The sequence below is a fragment of the Tasmannia lanceolata genome, unplaced genomic scaffold (assembly GCF_043159265.1).
Source record: "Tasmannia lanceolata isolate RefF3 unplaced genomic scaffold, GAP_Taslan_0.1 ptg000016l, whole genome shotgun sequence".
Lineage (NCBI taxonomy): Eukaryota > Viridiplantae > Streptophyta > Magnoliopsida > Canellales > Winteraceae > Tasmannia > Tasmannia lanceolata.
The window spans coordinates 9,126-20,014 of record NW_027518693.1 but is presented as its reverse complement, the minus strand read 5'-3'; the positions used below and the strand labels follow the sequence as shown (position 1 = coordinate 20,014).

Sequence of the window (10,889 nt, the reverse complement as noted above, 5' to 3'; positions counted from 1 at the left end):
GAATGTTCTAAAATATGATAATTACGGAAAAAAATACATAGAAAAAAGGAAAAAAATGACAATGACCAAAAAAAATACATAGAAAAAGTAAAAGTTATGACAATTACAGAAAAAAGGGCCAAAAAGGTGCAAAATAAAACCTTTGCACTTCTCTACGGGCACCCGTGGGTCCACCCGGCCCGGCCTAGTTTTGACGGGCCGGGTGGACCCGCGGGTCAATTTCAAATGGGTCACTGATTGGGTCATCGGACCCGTAATTTAAGGGCGGGCCGGGTGGACCTGCAGGTCCGGGTCATTTTTTGCCAGGTCTATAAATAATAGTGAATGACTAAAATTTAAGAGCATGAGAGAGAGAGAGAGATGGCAAATGAGGAACAGGAACCAATTGGAAAAGGCCCCCCTTCATTTAGAGGGAGCAATCGTATGGCTTCAGTCTGTATCGAGGAAGAAAACCCACCAACCATTAGCAAAGATAACATGCAGCAAGAGGAGCCCAAGGTTTATTTGTTTATCCCATCTTTTCTCTTCTATTTTTACTCTCTCTTATATAACTATTCAAGAGCTACAAGGAATAACTGGTTCTTTGTGTTATGTTTGGAGGAAATTTTATTGTAATAAAATGTATGCCGATTTTCAATCCACATATGTCGGATCAAATCAAATATAATCTTAACACTTTGCATAATGATTCAATCCAGTGTTTACAAAGATCCTTGTTATTTTTTTTTTTTTTTTTTTCCATTTTTCAGAGACCCGAGCGGACAAACTTCCTGCTCTTCATAGGCCCTGGTTTTCTTATGTCCTTGGCTTACTTGGATCCCAGCAACCGTAACTCTCTCTCTCTCTCTCTCTCTCTCTCTCTCTCTCTCTATTTGTCTAGTGTTTTTTGTTTTTTTTTCGTCTGAGGGTAATAATATCTCCACTTACTTGTTTTGATAATAGAACTCCTCAGTCCTCACCTTACTAGAAATATTAAAATTAGCAAAACTTGCAAAGCAGGGACTAATTGACAAAAATCCCCTTTTTTATGGTTATTCCTTGTATAATGTTTTTGATGTTGAAGCTTTTGATTGGATAATTATACAGTTGAAGCTGACCTACAAGCTGGAGCTAGCCATAGATACCAGGTGAGAGTATCCCCCCTCTCTCTACCCCTTTCTTGGTTTAGGGTTGTTAGAATAAGTGAGATCATCATGTTGTGGTTGTTAGCGTTTGTGAGATTAACGATGACACTTAAAATCATGACAAATGGGTGGAGTAAGAAAAGCGACTCTCTCTCTCAAACACAGAAAAGTTCTCAGCTAAACTCAATATTATTAAATTTCATTTGAACCCATATAAAATTTTTAATATAATTTGTTTAACTATTGATATTGGCACTACCATATTTTGATAATTGCAATAACTAATCTTGTCTTATTATTTATCTGTCAGATTATTACCATTCCCAAAAAAAGCCCTCAGGAGCCGATTAAAACAAAAAAGACAAGATGAGTTTGTGCAATTATTAAAACATTGTAGTACGAATACCAATAGCTTATTATTATTAGTAGCAGTGTAAGTATTAGAGATTTGCTAGGGTCCATCGTAGAAGGCATTTCGCATCTGGTCTGTTGCATGTCAGACCAGCCTTCTCATGAATAAAGACAACAACTTTTGTCTCCATGCACGAGGTGGCTGTGTATGAATGCGACAGACCAGCCTTGAAATGCCTTTTGGGATGGAGGCTAGGAATTCCCGTAGTATTATTATGGGATTTGCTAGGCAATTTCACGAAAAGCTTTCACCGCTCACCTTTGCATGACAGAACAACCACCTCAGTTGAACTAAATGAATAAGACAAAATCTGCTAAAGAGTGAGCCTATGTGCCTGTTCTACATGCAAAAGTGAGCCGCGAAATAACTTTCCGCAAAATTGCCTAGCAAATCCCTATTATTATTATTATTATTATTAGAGTGCTGCTATGGAGACCGAGAGTGTAACCTAGCAAATCCCCACATGCCACATGGCATGAGAGGGGTAGTTTTGCCATTTTTATGGAGGAAAAAGCCAAAAATCAAGAGAGAGATTTCTAAGGTGTTAAAGGCTATTTGTTAAGCTACACTCTCGGTCCCAATTTGGCTACCGTATCATTATCATTATCACTATTATTAAATCCCTAGCTAGGGACTTTCACAGAATAGCACTTTGCGGTTGGCTGTTGCATGATAGAGCAGTCATCTCAGATGAATTAAATTTAATAAGGCTGAATCTAATGAAAAGTGAGCCTGTGTGGTTGTTCTCACATGCAATAGCTCATCTGCGAAATGCCTTTTGAGTTGGACGCTAGCAAATCCCTTATTATTAGGGGTTTGCTAGGTCCATGCAAAAGGCATTTCAGGGCTAGTCTGGTTGCACGTCAGACCAGCCACCTTTCCATTCACCAGGTGGTCTGACGTGCAAACAATTGTTCTTGGTTCTTAAATAGTTTTCATTTCATAAATGACAGCTGCTGTGGGTGATTCTCATCGGATTGATCTTCGCCCTTGTAATTCAATCACTCTCAGCGAATCTAGGTGTAGCCACGGGTATGAAATCTTAATAAATCATTTCTCGACCAAGAAGAAAATGGGAATGAAAATTATTTTTGAACAACATGCACTATATATACATTTTAATTTTGCTCTTTTCAGGGAAGCATTTGTCTGAGATCTGCAGACTTGAATACCCACCATACCTGAATTACTGCCTGTGGTTGATGGCAGAGGCTGCTGTAACAGCTGCTGATATCCCTGAGGGTCTCTCTCTCTCTCTCTCTCTCTCTCTCTCTCTCTCTCTCAACATCCTCTCTCCCTCTATACAGCTAGTCTTGTGCTTAGGAACAGATCATGCAACAAAGCATTTAGTGGTCTTTATAATAGATTGATCATGACCCAAAAATCTTCTCGAAAAATACCCTTCTTAATTTCTCTCTATAGTTATACATCTACCCTCACTAGATATTTCTCTAACTCATCTTCTTCTTGTTATTGTTTTGGGCACTGAAATCTTTTTTGTTTTACAGTGATTGGAACCGCCTTTTCTCTCAACATACTTTTCCACATTCCTGTTTGGACGGGAGTTCTCCTTACAGGAACGAGTGCACTGCTACTTCTGGGCTTGCAGAGATTTGGGGTACTTTCTTTCTTTTTCCATTTGCTGAAGATAGGACGAGAGCAAACAAAATTAAAAAGGAAAACTGATGATCGGTTAGGTTCAGTTTCGGTTTGGTTTGGTCTCGACAATGATAAATGCGCCGATTTTCATCTCCGTTTGGTTTGGTTCGGTTCGGTTTCAGTTCGGTTTGGACATATTTATGTTCGGTTCGGTTCAGTCCGGTTTGGGGGTCAAACCGAACCGTTGCCATCCCTAATTTTAATGTGTCTATATGTAGTTTTCTATTGCCTTGTTTGTTTTAGATTTTGAGAACCGATTGTTAATCCAAAACTGATTATTGGACACAAATTTAAGTTTAGGCATGTTTCTTTTGGATTTTCAGAACTGGTTGTGGGTCCAAAACTGATTATTGGACTCAAATTATAAACTTAAATTTCAGTCCGATATTCATCTTTGGACTCACAATCGGTTCTCAGAATCCGAAACAAACGGGGCCTTAATTTTGACTCTAATAATGGATTTTTGACTAATAATGGGTTCTCAAATTCCAAAACAAACAGGGCCATTAGGCCACATTTGGATACCTCATGTTTTTGGACTTGAGTTTTGGATATAAATACATCAATCATCCTCATGCTCATGTTGTACGAGAGAGAGAGAGAGAGAGAGAGAGAGAGAGAGAGAGAGAGAGAGAGAGAGAGAGAGAGAGAGAGAGAGAGAGAGATGTCTGGCTGCTGTAGCAGTAAGGTTGAGGAGCAGCGAGGGTGAAGGTAATTGCCACAAATATTGATTTCCAAATAATGTCTTGCAAAACAAATTTGTAAATCGGATTTTTTTCCTCTGTTGTAGCTGATTTGGAAATCTAAGGATCTGATCCAGTTCCAAATCTCAACTGCAAATGTGAGAAATCCAATTCTAAATCTTGTGGGTATCCAAATGTGGCCTTAGCCGTCAAAATCTTAAACCCGATTTGAGAAAAAGTGGGTTGAGTCGAGTTGACTTGAATGAGCGACTACTAAAGCGATAGAAACTTGGGTACATTTTGTATTTATGTAAGGAGATTTTATCTATATAAATATATTTATTTTGTTTGAGGGTATAAAAACTGCATGCTGAATTGGGTTTTCCCCTTTGCCCACCGGATGAGTTGTTAGTGAGTAAACTCTTCACCGGAAATCGAGTCAATGTTAAAAGTATAAAATATAAATAACGCCTTTCTCCAATAGCTTAAGCTTTTGGAGTAACTGGTAGTTTAACATTGTATCAAAGCCAAAGGTCTCGAGTTCAAACCTCCGGGATAGCAAAAATCCACATGCGATGGTTGGCCCAAAGTGGGACCACATGTGCCATGTGTTTGCCAAGTAGGCCACACGTGCGGGGGATTGTTAAAAGTATTAAAGATAAATAACGCCTTTCTCCAATAGCTTAAGCTTTTGGAGTAACTGGTAGTTTAACAGTAAGTGGGACGAGTTTTATGGTGAATCGACTAGTTTTACTTCTATGGTAGTGGTTGATTCTTATAGCTCAATTTCTCAATTGGCATTTTCGCAACCAGACATTGGAATAAGTATTTAGCATTGGTAAGAATAAATTCAGAAAGGTAAAAGACATCCCCACTCCCCTTTTAATTGAGTTTAGCATTCCTCAATTTATAATTGTTGATAGCTTTTTGGAAAGAGTAAAGTGTTTCTGAGCTCAAGCTCAAGTGCGTTAGAAACTCATGTGGGCCCACATTTTTTGGGGTGATCCAAAGCATTCATTTGAAAGACTCTTACTTGGATAGGGTGTGATCCAAAAATCAGGTCTATAGGATCATCCTAATCTATCCAAAAGTTGAGGGGAAAATGGAAATATACTGTTTCTCCACAGATCTACTTATTTTTTCCCTCCACAAATGAAAGGGTTAGGATGATCCTATGGACCTGATTTTTTGTAGGCACCCTATCCATGTAAGGGCCTTTCAAATGAATGCTTTGGGTCACCCCAAAAAAGTGGGCCGGCATGAGTTTTTGAGCTCGAGCTCAAATAAGGTTATTTGAGCTCTAGCTCATAAACACTTTCCTCTTTTGGAATTGCAAGATCTTTATATACATCTAATTAGAGAACTCTTGATAAAGAGAATGGTGACATTATTAAAACAAGGGAGTGCCATTATCATTTCCCATTTGAAAAATAACAATGTAGCAAAAGCCAAAAAAAAGGAATTTGAAAATCAAGCAATTAGGAATTGTTTTGTAAAGATGATGCAGCAAAGGAGGATTTGTGAGTTTAGTTATTTTTTGCAGCAGTGATTGTAGTGTCAGCATTTTTCATATAAACAACACCTATTCATCAAACTAAAATTGAAAATTGCAGAGAGAAAAGGATGATGTAATTTAAGAAGAAAGATGGGGTTCTCTTTTGTTCTTGCAGGCTCGAAAACTAGAACTTCTGATAGCAATTTTCGTGTTTGTCATGGCGGGGTGTTACTATGGAGAATTGGGTTATGTAAAGCCTCCAGTCTTAGACATGTTGAAGGGAATTTTCATTCCAAACCTAAAGGGGAAGAGCACAACTGGTGATACCGTCGCACTCATCGGTTCCATTGTCACACCGTAAGAACTGTCTATCCATTTATAATTTTCGCAATTCAATATGGGCATGTTTGGCAACCAAAAAAGAATATTTCATTAAATATTAATGGGACTAGTTGTTACTTGTTAGTAGGGTCCACCAATGTGTGCCCCCCTCCAAGCTCATCTTTCACAATTGGGTCCACCAATATTCCATGGAATAATATTCATGGTTGCCGAACACGACCTATTTTTTTCATTATTTGTGCTGAAATTCTTTCATTAACTTTTCTTAATCTATGTTTTCAGGCATAATCTTTTTCTGCATTCTGCTCTTGTTCTATCAAGGAAGATACCTCAATCTGCTCACGAGATCAATGTACGTGATTAAACTGAATAAGAAAACAAAACTGTAAACCCAAATTATTTATTGAGAAGTGAAAGTGTTGTTTGATATTGTTGGAGAAATAATTTGTATCTGTTGGAAAGAAAAAAAAAACAGTAACCAGTTTGCTTCAAGGCGCGAAATCGCTTTCCTTAAGACAGATTTCGCCCCCACTAGAAGTGTGCAAAGGGGATCCGCGAACTGCCTCCAAGATACAATGAAGCCAGTAGGAATGTCCTACTAATTTGACGACGCTATGCACAAGCGGAGTCAAATCCAAAATGCCCTTAGAATCTTACAAGCCTGAGAGAATCAGTCTAATTTATGTTACTGCAGTATAACAGTAATTAGATAAACAATAAGAAAATAGTTTAGTAAAACGAATTTGGGTGGGAGCAAGAAAGAGAGTATAATGCACTGGAAGTCTTAAGAATTTTTCCAGAAATGGGTAAATTCGATTCTCCCTTGAAATGGCTGGGTTCTGCAACTTTTATAGAGCCTCTGGTGACTTTTCAGTGTGAAAAGCACCCCTGTATAGAGTCTTTCCAGATCGGTTTGAATTCTGGCCGTTAGATCGCGCCCATACGCGATTCAACGAACCAGATCAATCCTAGAGAGTTGGGATAAAGCGCCCTATAGCCCATTGCCCATTGCCCATTGCCCACGCCGCGCGTGCGTGTGCGCGGACGGTGCGTTGCACCGTCCCGCGGTTCGACCCATGGCTAAGACCCCATGTGCACATAAACAAATAAGAAGAAATAGTGAAGCTTTATAAGCTCAACTCTTTCTTTCTTACGAGTCGGTACGGGACTATCTTTTCCCTCTACTTTACACTCTTCTCTTTCTCTTGCAAAAAGTAACTATTTCCAAAGAAAAGTTTTTCTTTTTCCAAAACACACTTAAAGAAAATATTTTCCAAAAACTGTTTTGACAAAAAACACTTGATTTTGAAAAATCTTTAACAGATATATTCCTATTTCAGAATGCATGCAGGTACTTCCTTATTGAGAGCGGCTTTGCTTTGTTCTTGGCATTTCTAATCAATGTGGCCGTCATATCTGTAGCTGGCACTGTCTGTTTCGCCCCAAACATCTCTAATGATATTTCTAACCAATGCAGCAATCTCACCGTTGATTCTGCATCTTTCTTGATTAAGGTCAGCCATCTCTAATTATAGTTTTTTAACCATCAGTCAAAACCCATTACAATTCCCCAAAAGCCTGTCAACGGTCAATTTTGATTGTACGGATGGCAGCCCTCTAGCTAAAATTTGAAAGTAGAATAAACAAGCTTTGGCGAGCGACAAACACAAAGCACGATCTCTGCGCACGAATAAGAGAAGAAAGATCTTCTAATCTTGAGAAAACCTTAGGCTCGATGAAGGATCGCAGGCACTCTTTTCCTCTCATATTAGGGACCCTTTTTTTAGATGGAACTTTAGCTATACGTATGTGTTTTGTTCTCATCAAACGCAGCACATATATATATAGTTTTCAGATCACAAGAGTTTGTGTCATTCCACACTTAAAATACTTACTTATTTTAGAGTTTCAAAACACTTGAGATTTATCTCTTAAGACTCCCTTAGTGAATAGAATACAAGGTGGAATAGAAGAGCCAACGTTTTAACTTAAAGTGGGTCCCCACTAGTGTGGGCCACACTAAAAATGCCAAGCGTTTTGAGAAACATAATATTCCTCTTACAGCTCTTTAAATACTACACGACAAACATGGGAGCGCAAGTTTATCAAAATATTGGAGCGCTGAAATCATTTCCCACAAACAGACATCCTAAAGCTCGAGAAATTATATGATGCCCGACGGTCAAGTCCCGTGAAGGTGGTACTTCAAAAGTACCAACCGTGATATTTGACCCAAGAGCAGCCTCTTAAAAAGTGGGTAGCTGTTGGATCAAATATAAGGGGGCACCGTTTTGACTTTGACGGTACTTGACGGCCGGGCACCATATAAAAACTCCCTAAAGATCATGGTCACCATATCTCCCTAACAATTAGTCAAGGATATTCATTGTGAGCCTAAGTCTGTGTTCATCATAACCAATAGAGTCTTGTAAGATCTCTCTAGTATTTTGAAAAGGGATTTGCCGGCGTCCATGCAAAAGGCATTTTGAGGATGGTCTGTTGCATCTGTTGATATTCTCTTTCCCCCACTTAGGTTTACTTAGTTGTAATCATGGTTTGAAATTTCGACTGAAATAAATTTCGGGTTTCGGTCGAGACCGAAATTGAAATGGGATAAACCACAAACGGTCTAAAATTTCGACCGAAATTTCTTTTTTCCTGAAATTTTGGCCGAAATTTTGGACGACATAAAATTCTTTCTTAATTGATTTCGTCTGATTTAGGCCGAAATTTTGGTTTCGGTGAGGATCGAAACGCATTCTGAAACCGAGATTTGAAATCATGGTTGTAATGTATATCTTCTAGGTAATCAAGATCTTGTTTAATTCTTTCTCAATGATAAATAGACCAACTCTCTCTATAGCAAGCAAGAGACAAATTTTCGAAAACCATTCGCGTGTTTACAGTTTTTTAACCCAAAAATGGCCCTGGGACAGACCACAAGCTGAAATCTATTGAAAAATCCAAGAGGACTATCCGCCTTGCCTCGAACTTAGCATGGGAAAACACCATACAGGACCACATCAAACAGAGATCAGCTTCTTGTGCTTTCTCCATGCCATATTTTTCACTATTGTTGTTCGAATTGACGCCTTATCACCACACTACACAATTTGGATGGATCACTCTCACTCAAGTTCTTGACACTAAAGAGCAGTTTAGTGTGGGAAAATGATTTAAACATTTTTTTTCTTATTTCCTCATACATTATGTTTACAGAATGTATTGGGAGGATCGACTTCTACAATATATGGGATAGCCTTGTTTGCATCTGGACAAAGCTCCACTATAACAGGCACTTATGCAGGGCAATTTATCATGCAGGCAAGAGGATACATACTCACTACACATATGGTGCTTTTTGGTCAGTTCAGTAGTAAACCCAATAAAATTTTGAGTGTAAATTGTGTGTAAACCTTCAATCTTAAAGAGCCTTTCTAGATTGAAGTTTACATGGAGATTTCACTTAAAGTACAGATGAATTTCACAACCAAACCGACCCTTTATCTTGACATCTTGCTCTTTAGACTGATTTTTTTTAAGAAAAATATATAGGGATTCTTGGGTCTCACAATGAAGAAATGGAAACGGAACCTTATGACCAGGTGCATCGCCATTACTCCGAGCCTCGTTGTCTCCATAATCGGTGGCTCTTCTAGTGCTGGTCGTCTTATCATCATCGCTTCGGTATATCTTCTTTGCATTTGTTTCCCTTCTCTTTTTACATTTTGTTACAACGTACAGTACAATTTGGAAATTAATTTTTTACCTGGTCTGCTTTGTTTATGCAGATGATACAATTGTTTGAGCTTCCATTTTCTCTCATCCCACTTCTCAAGTTCAGTAATAGCCGAAAGAAGATGGGACCTCACAAGAACTCAATCTATGTAGGTTCCTCTTACTATCACACTTTACACACACAGATACACGCAATGCTAAAACTGAAGGGCGCCCTTGCAAAAACCATCTGCAGGGGCGCCCCGTAGATCCCCATTATCAAAGTACATTGATAATGGCACTGAAAGGAATAATAAATGCAGTTTGTATTGCATACCTTGGAGATTGGGCGCCAATTTAGAGGATCAGAGTCCTTACTTGGTATTGGTTGGATGTCCGGCCACCACGTGTCCACTCCCTATTGGTGCCACATGTCGACTCCCAATTGGTGGCAAGTTTTACATCCAACAACTATAAACCCTTCGATTTGTGGCCCTCACTTTGGGAGGCATGATAGTAAAAACTTAACAAATTGAAGGTTTTGGGAACATACTGTAACATATGTTTAGAACATTCATTTATGTGGGACCTGCTATGCACTTTTTGCTACATGCTGAACAGCTGCCCCCATATAAAAATTCTTATCCCTCCTTAAAAATTCTTATGGCTCTGGATACACCCACTTTCTTAAAAATGGGCGTACAATTTGTTTTACAACTATGTTACATCCAAAGAAAAAGTCTAAGAAGATAAGTTTTCTGTCTTTTATGTGCTTTGTCCCCTCATGGTTGCAGGTCATGGTAATCGCTTGGATCATTGGATTCTGCATTGTTGTGATCAATGTGTATTTTCTAAGCACTAGCTTCGTTACTTGGCTCATCCACAACAGCCTGCCTAAGCTCGCCAACATTTTCATTGGCATCTTTGTCTTTCCTCTCATGGCGCTCTACATCCTTGCCGTTATTTATTTGACTTTTAGGAAAGACAAGGCCATCACCTTTGTAGACACAGACCCTGAACTTGAGTGTGTTAATTCTCAAACCCAAATAGAGAATGGGCTCTCCCCTGCCACTGACTTGTATTGAATCAAGATGCTTTGTAGTTTGTAGGGAAGAAAGGAAGGATTTTCCTCGCTTTAATTTTCCATTACTGTGTTATTTTCTAACGGGAGATAAGGATCATTCTCACTCTTTTTTACCTCTAGTTTTCCTGATAGAAGAAGTTTCAAATAAAGAGTTGTGTCATTTTTCATCTGAAATGGCCCTATTCAATATAAGCTATTCTCATCTATGATATTTGGCATGCTTTTCATAATTACTTTGGGTCTTTTTTCTTTTTTTTTAAAATGAAAAATGTGCTAGAATGAGGAGAAAAGTGATCATTTTCTGTTTGTTTAAAGAATCTAATAGACTAATACTATGGGATCCGATTGATCTAAAGGGTCCGAACATTAATGG

At 38.6% G+C, this 10,889-nt stretch overlaps 1 protein-coding gene across 2 annotated transcripts; it reads left to right on the top strand.

Moving 5' to 3' along the window:
- The first annotated feature begins 351 nt into the window (after positions 1–351).
- On the top strand, positions 352–10,629 carry LOC143848365 (metal transporter Nramp7.2-like). Of its 2 annotated transcripts, XM_077357290.1 has the most exons (13): positions 352–498; positions 750–828; positions 1,087–1,127; positions 2,490–2,568; positions 2,674–2,778; positions 3,045–3,154; positions 5,549–5,730; positions 5,998–6,067; positions 7,056–7,229; positions 8,935–9,039; positions 9,271–9,402; positions 9,507–9,602; positions 10,227–10,629. In XM_077357290.1, exons 1-13 carry the CDS (start codon positions 361–363, stop codon positions 10,515–10,517), a joined length of 1,602 nt encoding a protein of 533 aa, XP_077213405.1. In that variant the 5' UTR covers positions 352–360; the 3' UTR covers positions 10,518–10,629. The 2 variants fall into 2 exon arrangements, with proteins under 2 accessions (XP_077213405.1, XP_077213406.1); XM_077357291.1 differs by lacking the exon at positions 7,056–7,229.
- The last annotated feature ends 260 nt before the right edge of the window (positions 10,630–10,889 follow it).